At 42.8% G+C, this 17,190-nt stretch overlaps 2 protein-coding genes across 6 annotated transcripts in view; one reads left to right on the top strand and one right to left on the bottom strand.

Annotated features, from left to right (window-relative positions):
- The window catches only part of dock8 (dedicator of cytokinesis 8), a 252,915-nt gene that overhangs the window by 115,283 nt on the left and 120,442 nt on the right, over nucleotides 1-17,190 (bottom strand). The gene's annotated exons all lie outside the window — the stretch shown is intronic.
- Nucleotides 1-17,190, top strand: part of LOC144495215 (angiopoietin-related protein 3-like) — a 30,142-nt gene that overhangs the window by 6,975 nt on the left and 5,977 nt on the right. The window contains exons 2-4 of the mRNA XM_078215286.1: nucleotides 5,430-5,540; nucleotides 7,947-8,058; nucleotides 16,385-16,451. Of these exons, the coding sequence (XP_078071412.1) occupies nucleotides 5,430-5,540; nucleotides 7,947-8,058; nucleotides 16,385-16,451 (290 nt within the window). The remainder of the gene's footprint in view (nucleotides 1-5,429; nucleotides 5,541-7,946; nucleotides 8,059-16,384; nucleotides 16,452-17,190) is intronic.

The following is a 17,190-nucleotide window of genomic DNA, read 5'->3' on the forward strand; positions in this document are numbered from 1 at the left end:
TGTGGGAAAAAATGTGCGGTTGACCACTTTGGCAGGAAGAATAGAAAAAAAAGAATGTTATTTAAATGGAGAAAGACTGCAGAATGCTGCAGTACAGAGGGATCCAAGTGCCGTTGTACATGAGTCACAAAAAAAGTCAGCATGCAAGTACAGCAGGTAGTTAGAAAGCAAATGGAATGTTGGTTTTTATTGCAAGGGGGTTGAAGTGTAAAAGTAGTAAAGTCTTGCTACAAATGTCCTGGGCATTGGTGGGACCCCGCCTGGAGTACTTTGTACAGTTTTGGTCTCCTTACTTAGTGAGGGATTTACTTGTATTGGAAGCAGTTCAGAGAAGTTTCACCAGATCAATTCCTAGGGTGAAGGGGCTGTATTGAGAGGAAATACTGAGTAGGTTGGACCTTTACTCATTGGAGTTCAGAAGAATGAGAGGTGATCTATTGAAAAGCATAAGATTCTGAGGGGGCTTGAAAGGATAGATACCAGTCGAGAAGTAAAGAGCCAGGGTAACAGTTTAAAAATAAGTGTCTCCCATTGAAGGTGAAAATGAGGAAGAATTTTTCTCTGCAAGTCTTTGGAATTCTTCCACAGAGAGCAGTGGAGGCTGCTAATTGAACATCATCAAGACAGAGTCTGACAGATTTTTGATTAACAAGGAATTCAAGGGTTAGGAAAATGGAATTTAGGCTACAGGCAGATCAGCCTTGATGTTATTGAATTACGGAGAAGGTTTGAAGGGATGTATGGCTTACTCTTACTATATTATGATCTCATTTGTGGTGGGGGAAGGGTATAATGGTGCAATTTGTAAGAAGCATTGTTACAGGATTGTCTTTAGTGGAGTTGGAGAAAAGCGAAAAAAAGTTTTCTGTTGAGTGATACAACATGCATTTGACTGGGCTTTGACAAAGGGTCATCTGGACTCAAAACGTCAGCTCTTTTCTCTCCTTACAGATGCTGCCAGACCTGCTTAGACTTTCCAGCATTTTCTCTTTTGGTTTCATGTATTTGACTGATTTTAGCTTAGAGTTTGAATTGGATTGACAATTGCTGCAGCAAAGTTATTACTTTGGTTTGTGGAAAAGATGAGACGGTAACGCTGGGATGACTTTTACAGGGAAAGGGGGTAGTGTATTGCTTGACACCCCGTCACAAAAGTAGTTTTCAAACCGATCGACTTAAAATAAGGGCCACCTTGCAGCGATAAGGGGAGCAGTGAGGGGGAGTGGGGGAGAACAGGCCTTTTTCTTCTCCCTCAGTAGGAAGACATCAGATTGGTCGACAGTTGTAGTAATCCCAGCAGCACCAGAACTCAGTAGTGAGCACAGCTGGAGCTGCAAGCAGGCCTATGTAAAGAGTAATGTATCCTGGCCTAAGGTTCATTCTAGTTTTTGGGGGAGGGGAAGGAATCAAGCACCCTAGGGAGAAGGGGGCACGAGGGGAATGGAGGGGGGTGTGGTTTTGTAAGCCAAGCGGGAAGGCACAAAGGTACCATGCTAGGGGCACGCCCCCGATGCACATGGAGCACCCCCCAAAACTCCACTCATCCTTCCTGCCTTTTCACCCCAGATTGTGTAAAAGCAGACTCCCTGCTCTTGCTTGCCTGTCCATGTCAATTGCATTATGGTGCAGACAGCATAATATTCGGGTAATTGGCTTGTTAACAGGCTCAGTTGCCCATTAATGATTTTTTGTAAAATGAGGGCATTATAGGGACTGTGGTGGACAGGAAGGCAGTGGGCTGTTATATTTAAATCCCCCTGCCGAAAACACTCCCAGCCCATTGCACAGGATGCAAAGAATCGACAGACTTCAAGGGATTCGAGGATGGCAGTTCAGATTCCACCAGCAAATACAGAATAATTTCTTAACTCTTTTCATTACTTTGAATTAGTTTTTCATTTTGGCGAAGGAAATACTATTTAGAATCTTCTCCATTTCAATTTGAGTCATGTTGGATGATTGATATCATAGCTTGGTTGTCACACATTGGCATGATAACTCATAACAGTGCCATTAAATAACTGGTACTGCAGGCAAGACAAAGGGATTATCTGTATGAGTAATATTGACATGACATGCAAGACCCACACAATGAAGTGAAAATATTATTGGTTGTGGATAGTGCCACAACATGTGCTGGAATTTTATTGCCACACCTGCTCTGGAATCGGGGCGGGCGAGGCTCGAAGAACGGATCTCTCTGGTTGGCCTCGGGCGGGATTTTACGAACCTCGCCCGAGCGAGGTCGTAAAATCCTGGCCATGATGTTTGTATCTGCACTTGCGACCTTGGTTGGCTAAAAAGAGCAACACAGAATTGAATACAGTCACTGTGTGCAGTGTTAAATAATAGCTGCCTGGTGTGATTTGAGTGTAATAATGAACCCTTAAGTTCAGATGATGGTTGATCTATTGGTTTCTGAAGTTGCCTAATACCAAAGACCCATTATTCCATTATTTTGTCAGTTTGTTACCAAGCATTTGTTAAAAATTGTATACAAAATATTCCTTGGATTAATTCCAATGGGAATTACTTTATTTGTCTACAGAGTAGTGGTTTTCATAAATCACACACTCAGCTGTAATAGAATGAATAAAACCATTCAGGTTTTTGTAATTAAACGATCCTTACTATTTTACATTTTTTCCTTGTTAAATTGCCATTGTCTGAATGTCTGTGTTGTTCTAATTGTATCTGTTGTCTGTTCGCCATAATTTATTTTCAATCCTCCTGTAATTATTTAGCTTCAATTCAAGGCTGAGAATTAGGAATTAAAGGGCTGCTTCACTGAATCCAGCTGAAAAGCTGTATGAGGCACAAAAAGCGTGCCAGAAAATGACGAGCTGTCCTTGGTGGAAACTGTAAAGCCAACTTGAGTCTTGCACGGAGTGCTCTTAAAGGGTTACTCCTCAAATTTAAAAGGGCACCATCACATACAGTTAAGTAGCGACATATAGGAAAGCTATTAAAAGGCTGAGAGATCACCTTGAAGGGTTTAGCTTTTGTCTGGGAAGAGGCGATGGCCAGCAATAAGTTTTTAAAAACTCGTGTGGGAGCAGAAAGCAGAAGTATCTGAAACAGTGATAAGGCAGGTTTGCTCAGGTGGAAGAGAAAGAAAGTGTCCTTTTTAGAACTTTTAAGGCAAGAGCTCCAGATTACAGCAAGCAATGCATTATATCTGGAAGGTGATGGTATTCAAGCTCAACGTTGTCTACAGTACTAAGAGGACATAGGAACAGAGAGGGGAGCAAAGCAGACATTATTTTGATTTCATTTATTGTCACATGTATTAGTATATAATGAAAAGTATTGTTTCTTGCATGCTATACAGACAAAGCATACTGTACTTGGAGAAGGAGAGAGTGCAGAATGTAGTGTTATAGCTAGGGTGTAGAGAAAGATCAACTTAATGCGAGGTTGGTCCGTTCAAAAGTCTGATGGCAGCAGGGAAGAAGCTGTTCTCGAGTTGGTTGGTACGTGTCCTCAGACTTCTGCATCTTTTTCCCGACAGAAGAAGGTGGAAGAGAGCATATCCAGGGTGTGTGGGGTCCTTGATTATGCTGGCTGCTTTTCTGAGGCAGCAGGAAGTATAGACACAGTCAATGGATGGGAGGCTGGTTTGATTGATGGATTGAGCTTCGTTCACGACCCTTTGTAGCTTTTACGGTTTTGGACAGAGCAGGAGACATACCAAGCTGTAATACAACCAGAAAGAATGTTTTCTATGGTGCATCTAAAAACGTTGGTGAGGGTCGTAGCAGGCATGCCAAACTTCCTTAGTTTCTTGAGAAAGTAGATGCGTTGGTGGGCTTTCTTAACTATAGCTTCGGCATGGAGGGACCAGGTCAGGTTGTTGACCTGAACACCTAGAAACATGAAGCTCTCGACCCGTTCTACTTCATCCCCATTGATGTAGACAGGGGCATGCCCTCCATTATGCTTCCTGAAGTCAATGACTATCTCCTTCGTTTTGTTGACATTGAGGGAGAGATTATTGTTGTCGCACCAATTCACCAGATTCTCTATCTCTTTCCTGTACTCTGTCTCATCATTGTTTGAGATCCAACACACCATAGTGGTGTCATCAGTAAACTTGAAAATTGAGTTGGAGGGGAATCTGGCCACACAGTCATAGGTGTTTAAGAAGTATAGTAAAGGGTTGAGGACACAGCCTTGTGGGGCACCGTTGTTGAGGGTGATTATAGATGGGGCATTGTCACCTAATCTTACTGATTGCGGTCTGCGAGTTAGAAAGTCTAGGATCCAGTTGCAGAGGGAGGAGCCGAACCCCAGGCCATGGAGTTTGGAGATGAGCTTTGTAGGAATAATGTTGTTGAAGGCTGAGCTGTAGTCAATAAATAGGAGTCTGACATAGGTGGCCTTGTCATCCAGGTATTCCAGGGTTGAGTGCAAGGCCAGGGGGATGGCATCTGCTGTGGACCTGTTGCGGCGATAGACAAACTGCAGTGGATCCAGGCAACCTGGGAGGCCGGAATTGATTCGTGCCATGAGTAACCTTTTGAAGCACTTCATAATGATGGATGTCAGAGCCCTAGACGATAGTCCTTAAGACACACAGCCTGGCTATTCTTTGGTACCGGGATGATGGTCATCTTCTTGAAGCAGGTAGAGATCTCAGATTGGTGTAAAGAGAGGTTAAAGATGTCTGCACGGAGTGCACTCAAGCTACAGCTACCCAACATAATGATGTTTCAGGTAGATGGTACATGATCCCATGTCACAAAGTGTTGCTTATTTTTTAAATTCAGTCATAGGATATGAACATTGCTGGCAAGGCCAACATTTATTATCCATCACTAATTACCTTTGAGGTGATGGTGATGGGTCAGCAGCTTTCTCAAGTCACTGCAGTCCGAGCTGTGACAGTGCAGCTAGAGAAGGTGTTCTAAGATTCTGACCCAGGAACAGTGAAGGAATGGTGGGTGATACATTTCTAAGTCAGGGTGGTGTATGATTTGGAAGGAAATTTGCAGGTGATGTTATTCCCAAGCACCTGCCCTTGCCCTTCTAGGCTGGCTTGGGAGGTATGGTCAAAAAAGCCTTGGGGAGTTGCTTCAGTGCATCTTGTACATACTGTAGTCATAGTCCACTGGTTGAGAAGTGAATTCTTAAGGTGATGTATAGGTTGCCAATCAAGTGGACTGCTTTGTCCAGGATGGTATTGATTTTCATTAGTGTTGCTGTGGTTTCATATCTGCTACTTGACCACATCAAGCCCTTACACAACCGTAGCTCTGTTGTTGCAGCTTGATAGTGTGTTCTAGCATCTTACTGAGGTGAATAAAAAAATATATATACATTGAAATTTTGAAAACATAAACCTCTTCTGTCATCACAGAAAACTGCCTGCACTTTGTTTGAATGAATGTTGGACATGGTTACATCAACAAATTAATTTTGCTTTTCAGTCTGTAACCGAGTTTCAAAACCAGCGCGTAGATGAAGTTCTAGCATTGCTGACCGCCCAACAGCAACAAATTGATGGACAGAACCAACAGATTCAACTGCTGGTGAACAAGGTCTGTGCACCACCCTTCCTCTGACTTACAATTCAGTGCATTCTTGTACCCTTGATGGCTAGTTTCTGAGAGTACTGTGCTTGGTACAAGAGGTAATTCCCACAAGAAACATTTCACGTAATCATAACTGTAAATATTTGTGGAAGGGAAAAGGGAAATGAACTTGAGAGGCTGTTTATATCACATTTTCATATGTTCAGCACAACGTGAGCAGAAGATTCCAGGCTGATGTTTTCAGTATATTTTTAGCCATATGCAGTCCCGCTATAATGATTATGAATTATTTTAGGATTAAAACTTGCATTTGCGTAAACTTTCAACACTAATTTAGCTGAGCTTTGAATTAATGAAATTGCTATGTCTGGTTATATTTGAGTTTGCAGCAAAAATAATTTGTGTCACGTATTATGGTGACATTTTTTCATGATGCAAACATTTTATCCAGGCTCTTGTGCTCCTATTTACTGTGGTACTCTGCAGTGCATAACTGAAGGGAATAGATACTCAAAGACCTCATGAAAGAAATTCTCGAGTTTTCTCATTTTGATTCTAAAAATGTCATAGGCAAGTGGCACAATGGTGCATTCTGCTGCAGTTTTTAAAGCTTATTTATTGTCACAAGTGGGCTGACATTAATACTGCAATGAAGTTACTGTGAAAATCCCCAAGTCGCCACACTCCGGTGCCTGTTTGGGTACACCGAGGGAGAATTTAGCTGACGCACCTAAGCAGCACATCTTGTGGGAGAAAACCAGAGCACCTGAAGGAAACCCACGAAGACATGGGGAAACCGTGCAGACTCCGCACAGACATTGACCCAAGCCAGAAATCGAACCCGGGTCCCTGGCGCTGTGAGGCAACAGTGCTAACCACTGTGCCACCTGGTACTAATTTTGCTCTGTCTCGGTTTGAGGAACTTGCACTTTTATTGTTTATCACATAAGGAATGTTCCTGAATGCTTTAGGAGGGTGTATGGAGCAAGAAAAAAAACTAGGAGGGAAGGCACAGGCCGAGACTGAAAACACTGATAGATAGAGATTTTTAAAGGAAAAGGAAGTAGCAGCAGAGAAAGGTGGTTTGAGCAAAGGACTTCAAGAAGCAGAAGAATAGTGAATGTACAAATGGTTTCTGATGATAGAAGGGAGGGGTTGAAGAATGAGTTGCAAGACTAAGCAGTGGACAAGAACATGCAGTTCAGGGCCATCACTAAGAGTGGACAAGATCACAAGAAACAAGAAAAGACTCACCAAATACCCATTTACAGGAACAATGTCCTTTGAAATGCTAACAAAGTAATACAGACTTTTAAATGGTATCTTTTGTTATGTGTAAAATATTTAGCACCCGCATTGTTGAGAATAGATCTGAGAATTAAATTCAACCACTAACTTTATTAGTTTGGAGGTTGGTTAGCACTGCTGCTTCACAGCTCCAGGGTCCCCGGTTCAATTCCTGGCTCGGGTCACTGTCTGTGTGGAGTTTGTACATTCTCCTCGTGTCTGTGTGGGTTTCCTCCGGTTTCCTCCCACAGTCCAAAGATGTGCGGGTTAGGTTGATTGGCCAGGTTAAAAATTGCCCCTTAGAGTCCTGGGATGCATAGGTTGGAGGGATTAGCGGGTAGATGTGTGGGGGTAGGGCCTGGGTGGGATTGTGGTCGGTGCAGACTCGATGGGCCGAATGGCCTCCTTCTGCACTGTAGGGTTTCTATGATTCTATTTTGTTCAGTAATCTTAAACAGCATACAGTTGAATGTTCACTACATTTTCTAAATATTATTGTAGCATTATGTCAACTGGGCATCCAAAATAAATACATATGGAATGTTTTCCATTTACTTTAATGATGAAATATTGTTTCAACTTATTCCAATAGAAGAATAACGCTGCATGTCAAATTAATGAAATGCCATACCTACAAACATATAGGGAGGTGTGTGTTCAGGTCAAATTACTGAGTATGTGGGACATCCCATTGTGGGAAATAGTGCAACTGTCCAAGTCACAACATTATCACACTGAAACATTATGTTGAAAGCAGTCTTGTGTGCATTTTGGTACTGGAAATGTTCCCAAATTCAGTCTATAACATAGAATTGGATTGACAATGCAAAGTTCAACTGTACTTAAAAGATATCACTCTGGGGGAAGTACACATCACTATTATTCATGTCTGAATACGCTGTGCATTTGCTATTATTCTCTTCGTCAATTAAATTTAATCAATTCAATTCTATAAACTTGACAAGTTTACCTGAAAACACTTCTGCCTAATAGTCCCGGTAACTGTGGTAAACAAGTCTTTTTCTCCACCTCTCGCAAGGCAAGTGATAGTGTTTAATTCACATGCTGTAATTGTTGGCTTGAATACAATTGATTCAAAAGGAGATATTATTTTCCTGTGTGAAGATTTCAAATGCAGACTTAGACCCCAGAAAACACTTCAACTTCAAGGAGGATATGAAAGAAAGCAACAGCCTTGGTGACCAATGGAATGTCCAAAATGCAGCTTTATCTGACTGTGAGTACACACTTCTTAGTCCACCTGAAATTTATGAAATAAGAGCTGTCCTGAATATATTGTGGATAGTGGTTGAAATAGGGTTTTGTTCAGCTGTGTGTGAAAAAGAAAAATTGAGAAAGCCATTTTTAACAATTCATTGGTGCTTCAACGGAACTCTTGATCACAGAAATACCATTGTAGAAAGAATGTCCTTGGTACTTTCCACAAATTGGTGACCCATCAGTAAAACAAAAATGCACAAGAGTCAATCTGTGCCTTTTTCATGCAACCCCTACATCAAAGTCAGAGTGGTAATTGGTCTGGGAGCAGTCCAAAGTTTTGTCACGTGACTCGAGTTGGGCATGAAGGCGACTAAAATAAACATGGCCAGAAATAAAATGTTCACATTTTTTGTGAAAAGAATATTTTCAATCAATGTCCGTTTCTCTAAAGCAATATTCCAAAAGATGATGGATATCACACAATGTAACAAATATGCAGACATGTAGCTCTGATAAGAGCGCAGTCTAGAGAACTTGGACAGGTCATACATATTGCAAAAAGCTTCTCCCAGCAGAATTCCTTAAATAAATGGTGGACTGGGTAAAATACAACTCTCATCAATTCAAATTACCCTGTCAAAGAATCCTGATTGGAACAGATACCAGAACCAGCATTCAGATAACAAGAGGATAGAAACTTAGAATGTCATTTCACAAAAACTGAGGGGATAATTATTTTTCTGCATAACTAATAACATGCTACAGAAATTGCACTTCTAGCAATCATATGTCCTAAAGCTGTGGCTTTCATGAGTTAGTTGCCGGTTTGTTACTTAGAGAGAAAAACAGATACTTTATCCTCATTAGAAATAGAACTTGAGGCATTTGGGCTCTTCATTCGGTAACTTGTATAAAAGTACAACCCAGATAGTCCACTGTGGGAATAATATTACTGGCTAAGCGCCAAATAGTTGAAAAGCTCAAGGGTGAATAAATTGACAGCATCTGAGAGCATTAACCTAACCAGGGATTGAAGGCTTAAAGCAATCCAGTTTCCACAATACATTGCTTTCGTCTCAGAAATTGGTCAACAAACAGACCATAAAATCTTCAATTCCCTTGCATAACAGACTTCTGTTGACAGCAATCTCTTCCTCAATGTCAACAAAACAAAGGAGATTGTCATCAACTTCAGGAAGCATAAAGGAGAACTTTCCCCTGTCGACATCAACAGGGACGAAGTAGAAAGGGTTGAGAGCTTCAAGTTTTTATGTGTCCAGATCACCAACAACCTGTCCTGGCTCCCCCCAAGCCAACACTATAGTTACCTCAACTTTCTCAGAAGATTAAGGAAATTTGGCATGTCAGCTACGACTCTCTCCAACTTTTACTGATGCACCATAGAAAGCATTCTTTCTGGTTGTATCACAGCTTGGTATGGCTCCTGCTCTGCCCAAGACCGCAAGGAACTACAAAAGGTCGTGAATGTAGCCCAATCCATCACGCAAATCAGCCTCCCATCCATTGATTCTGTCTACACTTCCCGCTACCTCAGCGAAGCAGCCAGCATAATTAAGGACCCCACGTATCCTGGACATACTCTCTTCCACCTTCTTCCTTCAGGAAAAACATATAAAAGTCTGAGGTCACATACCAACCGACTCAAGAACAGCTGCTTCCCTGCTGTTGTCAGACTTTTGAATGGACTTACCTTGCATTAAGTTGATCTTTCTCTACTCCCTAGCTATGACTATAACACTATATTCTGCACTCTCTCATTTCCTTCTCTATGAACAGTATGCTTTGTCTGTATAGCACACAAGAAACAATACTTTTCATTATGTTAATACATGTGATAATAATAAATCAAATACAATATATAAATATTCTATATGGCATAAATAGAATAATGGCAAAGCATATTTAACTAAAATGTGGTCTTTGACCACAAAACGGTACCAAGTACCATAAATTACTGACTAACCAACTTCCTTTCCTGGCCTCCATGTTGGCTGATATTGTTAACTGTCTCTCCCCTCAGGTATTGTTCCCCATGTCTTCAAATCTGCCAGCATCACCCCTCTCCTAAAGAAAAACACTTGACTGCTCTGTCCTTGTAAACTACCGCCTCATCTCCAATCTCCTTTCCCTCTACAAAGTACATGAGCGTCCATCTTTCCAGCAACTTCAAGTACGAATCCCTCCAATCAGGTTTATGCCCATCCCAGAGTACTGTAGCAGCCCTAATCAAATAATACTCTGTGACTGTGACTAAGGTAAATTATTTATTCTTGCACTAATCAACCTGTCTGCAGCCTTTGGCATGGTTGATTATACCATCCTCCTCCAACAGCTCTCTCCAGCTGGATGGGAATGCTCTCACCTAGTCCCATTTTTATCTATCCAGTTGTAACCACAGAATCACCTGTGATGGCTACTCTTCCCACTCCCACACCACAACTCTGGAAGGACCTGTGCTTGACCTGCTCCTATTTTTCATTTACATGCTGCTCCTCAGCGACATCATCCAAAAACAAGCCACGTTCTAAATCAATACTGACAAACCTAGCTGTATCTCACCATCCACTCTCTGCACCCCTCAACTATCTCTGATTTCATACAATCATAGAATCCTACAGTGCAAAAGGAGGCCACTCGGCCCATCGAGTCCGCACCAACCACAATCCCACCCAGGTCCTATCCCCACAGCCCTATGCATTTACCCTATCTAGTCCCCCTGACACCAAGGAACAATTTTGCATGGCCAATCCACCTAACCCGCACATCTTTGGACTGTGGGAGGAAACCGGAGCACCCAGAGGAAACCCATGCAGACACGGGGAGAATGTGCAAACTCCACACACAGGGACCCAAGCTGGGAATTGAACCCGGGTCCCTGGCACTGTGAGGCAGCAGTGCTAACCATTGTGCCATCATTTGTCTGAAATACAGTTCTGGACGTGCAGGGATCTCCTCCAACTCAATATTGCAAAAACAAAAGCCACTGCTTTTTGGACCCCACCATAAACTACTTCCCCTAACCACTGACTCCATCCCTCTCCTCGACAACTGTCTGAGCCTGAAGGAGAATATTCGCAACTTGGTGAACATTTAATCTCAAGAGGGGCTTTCGACAACAGCATGACCACTTACTTCTACCTCCATAACAGTGTCCGACTACACCCCTGCCTCAGCCTATATCCTGCCAATCCAACTTATTCACGTCATGGTTACTGCTCGTCTCAACTATTCCCCTGCTCTCCTGGCTGCCTATCCATCTTCCACCAACCATAAACTTTAGCTCATCCAAAACGCTGCTGTCCATATCCTAACTCGCAGCAAATCATGTTCACCTGCCTCCCTAGCTCTGTAACATCCCACAATCTAATGAGGTCTTAGCAGATCTCCAATTCTGGACTCTTACACATCCCCAATTTGAATCACTTTGTCATCGTTGGCTGTGCCATCAGCTGCCTAGGTGCTAAACTCTGGAATTTTCTCGCCAAACTCTCTGCCACTCTCTCCTCCTTTAAAACCTACCTTTTCCCAGGTTTTTGGTCATCTGTCTAAATTTCTCCTTTAGCAGCTGGTGCCAAATTTTGTTTGATAATATTCCTGTGAAGTGCCGAGAGACCTTTTATAATGTTAAAGGTGCTATATAAATGCAAATGGTTGTTGCAGGGCAAGGTGAACAACACACCCGTAAGAAATAGGTATTGCTCTGTTGTATGATGGAGAAAGAAGCATTTCCTTTGGTAGTTTAATTCCAATAGTTTTATTGGTAAGTGAACACAGTTGGTCAGTGTATGTTAAAGTTTCAGTGATTTAAAGTTTCTGATAGACAATCCAGGGCTTTAATGCACCAGAATGAACACCAACAAATTTGCAAAAATTTCAACCCAACCACTGTCTATCTTTACAAGAAGTAACAGCGGTGATATTTCCCAATCTCATTCCAGTAATATTTCACCAACTCAACATTATACACTCAGCTACTGATTAATTAACCTGCTTTTTATTAGAATCATAGAATTCCTATAGTGCAGAGGGAGGTCATTCGGCCTGTACCGGCAATCCCACCCAGGCTCTATTCCCGTAATCCCACATATTTACCCTCCTAATCCCCCAGACACTTGAGGGCGATTTAGCATGGTCAACCTAACCCGCACATCTTTGGGCTTGGGAGGAAACCCATGCAGGCATGGGGAGAATGTGCCACCTCCACACAGACAGTCACCCAAGGCCGGAATCGAACCCGAATCCCTGGCGCTGTGAGGCAGCATTGCTAACCACTGTGCTGCCCACTACAGACTAGACAAAGAACTTTTAGTGCTTTTACCTTGCGACATATTAAAATGGAATTGTTCTATGGTAACAAGCTTCAAAAAAATGGCGATTCCAGGCACTGGAAAAATCCAAATACTATGGCTCAGATTTCCACTTCTGAGTCAGGTGCATGGAAACTGATTTTAAAAATAGCAGCCTGCCGTTTTGATCTGCATTCTGAGGATAGTGGGGAGTGAAGGTTGGATTAGAAGTTGGGTCTGCTGGCACTCTGAATGAGTGCAGAGTCTGTCGGGTGCTGAGGCGAGCTGGACAGAGGGCCTGCCTCTGTGCTCCGGCACTTTGTTGAATTAAATTAAAAGATTGAAACAAAAACAGCCCTCCAGCCCACACTCCCCACCAATCCCCCTCCCGCAACACACCATGCCCCATCCACGCCAACCTATGCCACCTTATTCCCCCCACCCACCCCCAGGATCACCCATACCCTCTACACCGCCTACATGGCTCTTCATAGCCCCAATGGCAACTTGTCAACTCATGCCAACCCATATTCTCCACTCACCATCCTTTGCCCTTACTCCCTCCATGCCAACTCACCTAGTATTCTTTGACAGTTCCAATAAGTTTATGCATGTTTTGCACACAGATTATTTTTTATGTTTATTTTTAACAATTTCAAGAAGTGCCATATCTCTCTCAAAGGTGTCCTGGGACCATATCCAAAGCAGTACCTCTCTCTTCAAAAGGATATTCTGGATTTCCAAATGAAACCACCAAGGTCAGACCAGCTATTATCTGGTTTGATCTGCTATTCTGGGTTTCACACTCTTGGCCCACCAAAATCCCACTTCCGTCAAGGCAGCTGATTAATTAAATGGCCAGCTGCCTCTGTAAACCGTGCATGCGCAAACCCTGTTCTGACTCCAGTCCCGCCCCTGTGAAATTGGAAATGCAGCACTTGTGGGTCGGACTTAGGAGTTTTGAGTTTAGCTGCCATTTTCACCTCAATGGAGAGGCTCTCTACCATGACAGAAATCTTAGCCTACAATGCTAAAACAATGCAACCAAAGAGAAATAAATTATAGAATTCAGGTTACCAAAACCTTCCTCTTAAGTACTGATAAAGGTACATGTCCCAGAATGGATTGTGCACACTCTGCTACCAATATTTCAAGAAGAAGTAGAACTTGGTACAGACCAATCTCATTTTCCTCTAAGTCTGTAGCTAACCACAGAAATGACCGAGAGATGCCTGTATCTGAAAAGTTCCAAACAACGGGGAAAATAGTGGGAGCCGGACACCTTTGCTTTAGTACTGTTGACCATACACTATATTCTATATCATGTGGTCATAATCTTTTATAACAATCCACAATCCGCAAAGTTTTCAAGCAATGAAATAAATTTTGCAACATGTTGAAACCTGGTGATAATTAAAAATGTTCTATACTTTCTATTAAGTGATCCAATATCTGGGGGATAGTGAGAGCCTTTTTCCTCGGATGGTGATAGCTAGCACGAGGAGACATAGCTTTAAATTGAGGGGTGATAGATACAGGACAGATGTCAGAGGTAGGTTCTTTACTCAGAGAGTAGTAAGGGCGTGGAATGCCCTGCCTGCAGCAGTAGTGGACTCGCCAACATTAAGGGCATTTAAATGGTCATTGGATAAACATATGGATGATATTGGAATAGTGTAGTTTAGATGGGCTTTAGATTGGTTTCACTGGTCGGCGCAACATAGAGGTCTGAAGGGCCTGTACTGCGCTGTAATGTTCTATATGTTCTATGTTCCTCAATGGGTTGTGGGCATCACTGGTAAAGCCATCATTTGCTACCCATCCCTGCTTGCCTTTGAATTGAGTGGCTTGCCAGGGTCATCTCAGAGGGCAGTTTAAGAGTCAACCACGTTGCTGAGGGTCTGGAATCATGTGTAGGCTAAACCAGGTAAAGGTGACATTAGTGAACCAGATGGGTTTTTACAACAGCTGGTGAGTTTCATGGTTCCAGATAAATTAATTGAATTTGCATTCCGCCAGCTGCCATGGTGGAATTGAACCCATGTCCCCAGGGCGTTTCGATTACTAGCTCAGTGACAATACCACTGCCATCTCCCCATGGAATAACTGTTCCTACCCATCACAAGGAAGCTGGACATATGTTCTTGTGCACTTCCTGCTTTCGCTTCCTGTTGCATCATGCACCATTACACAGGGGACCTCATGGTCATCATGGTGCAATAGAGAACATTTTAAAGATGCAATAGAAAATAAATACAAATTGTTATGCACAAGAAACAGTTTCAAAGTTCAAGCAATGTAATGCAACCCTGGAAAATAAATAAGTTTCAATTTGTTAACATCAAAGTTGATTTTCACCTTGGATAAAACAGGTACAACCCCCCTGGATGTCTGAAAAACACTGCCTTTTGTTATAACATTTGGAGACATTTCATGTTGTTGGAGTCATTTGTCTCGTCACCTACAATATATGACACATGGCACATAATCATGTTGTTCATGGTAAAGGAATTCAGAATAGCGCAGCTTGATGACACATTATAGGCTGGAATTTACCGGCTTGCCCTGTCCTGGGCAGAGCGAGTTGGTAAAATCGCACGAGAGCTGAGAAATCAGGATCATGCCCGATTTCTCAGCTCTTGCGATTTTATGAGAGCTGGATTTCCAGCGAGGTCAGAATAGGGAACAGTCGTGTTAACCTTGCCAGTAGAACCGGAATCCACCCAGGGAGGCCAAGGGCAAGAGCCTAGCACCATGGCACTGCCATCCCACCAGGCTATGTGGGGCAGGGAGGGGGGCCACTGCGCACTCTGCCAGCAATCAGATCGGGGGGGGGGAGCCCGCTGCCACTCTGCAGATGTGATCAGTGATGCGGGGGCCAGGGGCCCACTCTGCATCGTAACGTTGCAGGAAGGGTGCAATCAGCCTGGGCGGCTGTGGGGGCGGCATTTCAGGCGGTGTGGGGCTCGCAAATGGCCGCGGGCCTTTGTGATTTTGGGGGTGGGTGGGGTTTGACCAGGCTGCCTGACATGTCTCTCTCAGTCTGTCAAAATTGAGCATGTTGGAATTGAGCATGTGCAGAATCAAAGGGTAGTGCATGCGCAATAGCTCCCTCTGCAGGCTGGCTGGTGAGTTAAGCCCCACCCACTGCCAGCAGCAGCTAGAAATGGTCTAGCCCATATTTTCAATGTCTAAGTCCATATGATCGGGAGTGAAAACTCACCCAAAAACACGGATCAGGAACTCTCCTGTTTTCATGCTAGCAAAGTTCCGTCCATAATGCTTTTCTATGGTTTCATATGTGATTGCACCAGTAATGTTACATATTTTAACACAGAGGTAACAAACATGTCATCCTACCATTCAAACCTTTCATACTGACGTTGTAAATTTAACTCTAATCATTATCTGTCCTTCTATCTTGTAGCTTACAACAAATTAAGATATACTCCAAGATATGGAAGATTATTGAGAAATAAATAAAACTTTGCAGAGCAGTTATTCATTTGTCTATTATAAACATTTAAAAGTCTTGGATTTTACACATTATCCATGTGTCAAATCGCAAGCTAGTAATTTTCTATCTTTTTGTGTTGGGGAGCTGCTGAGGATTTATGAGCAACTGTCAATTCACAGGGAAACAACAATCATTTGCTCAATTTAGAAATACATTCAGTCTCTCCTTTATTGTCCTCAGTAATGACCTTAAAAAGGCTAGTTAGGCTGCACAAAACCTCACCATAGCAGTAGAATAACATATTGTGCATAACACAATATAATAGCATAATGCTGCTGTCTTTATCTGTATAATCGCGATATCTGAATTATCGCGATATCCAAATTATCTGTCAACTCAATGGAAGATGCTCGAACAAAGTAATGGCTACATTTATCCAAAATAGTAATTTGCTTGGACGAAAAAACAATTTGCAATGAAAATCTCAGAATTTTGATCACTATTGTACCTGGAATTAAATTTATACTCAATATTGGATTGATCTGCAGTGATGTAAAAATTCTTTATTACATAAACAGGTCCAAAAGCACTTGAAATGGAAAGAAGTTTAGAAGGATTAAGAGGATTAGCTGAAAGGTTAAAGAGGTATTCTAGATTAAGGCCTGCAATAGCCTTATTATAAATTTCTCGTGGGAAACATTCCTTAGCAGCTAATTACAAGAAAATGAAATGTATGAATATTCTGAGAAATTCAGAAATAGAGGGCAAATGGGGAGAAGGAGGGGGGCAGGGCGCTCAGCATGCCAGCAAAACCTGGCTGCTCAGAGATGAGATCAGCAATAACCCCCCCCCCACTCAAAATCGGAGCCGTCATTCACTCTGACCCCACCCCCCGATCATCAGCCCCTCCCCCCCCCGGTCATCATCCCCTTCCCCCCCCACCCCCACCAAACGGGCATTGTCCCCTGCTCCCCCGACCATTCTGGACCACCACCATATACGAATGAGTCCACCCCCCCTCTCATCCCCCACCATGAGGCCCCCACTGGGGTCCACCCCTAGGCACAGGTTGGCACTGCCAGGTTGGCATGGCGCTATGTATAGTGACAAAGAACCATTGCATTGTAAAATGGGAAACCACAGGTGGCTTGATATCTGAGAATTGCAGGGATTGAAAAGTGGTTGTGATATGGCTGGTTCAAGGAGATATGGCGTAGGATGTGCTGAACAAGGTTTTGGATGATGGGGACTAGCATGACCAAAGGTAACGTTCTGTGTAGCAAAAATCCTGCAATGGTGTCGTATGGGGCATATAATTAATTGTACATCTTTGTTGTTGGTCTGATTTTAAAAAGACACTTTCTACATTTACATTTCAAAACTA

This window comes from Mustelus asterias, chromosome 6 (assembly GCF_964213995.1).
Source record: "Mustelus asterias chromosome 6, sMusAst1.hap1.1, whole genome shotgun sequence".
Taxonomy (NCBI): Eukaryota; Metazoa; Chordata; class Chondrichthyes; order Carcharhiniformes; family Triakidae; genus Mustelus; species Mustelus asterias.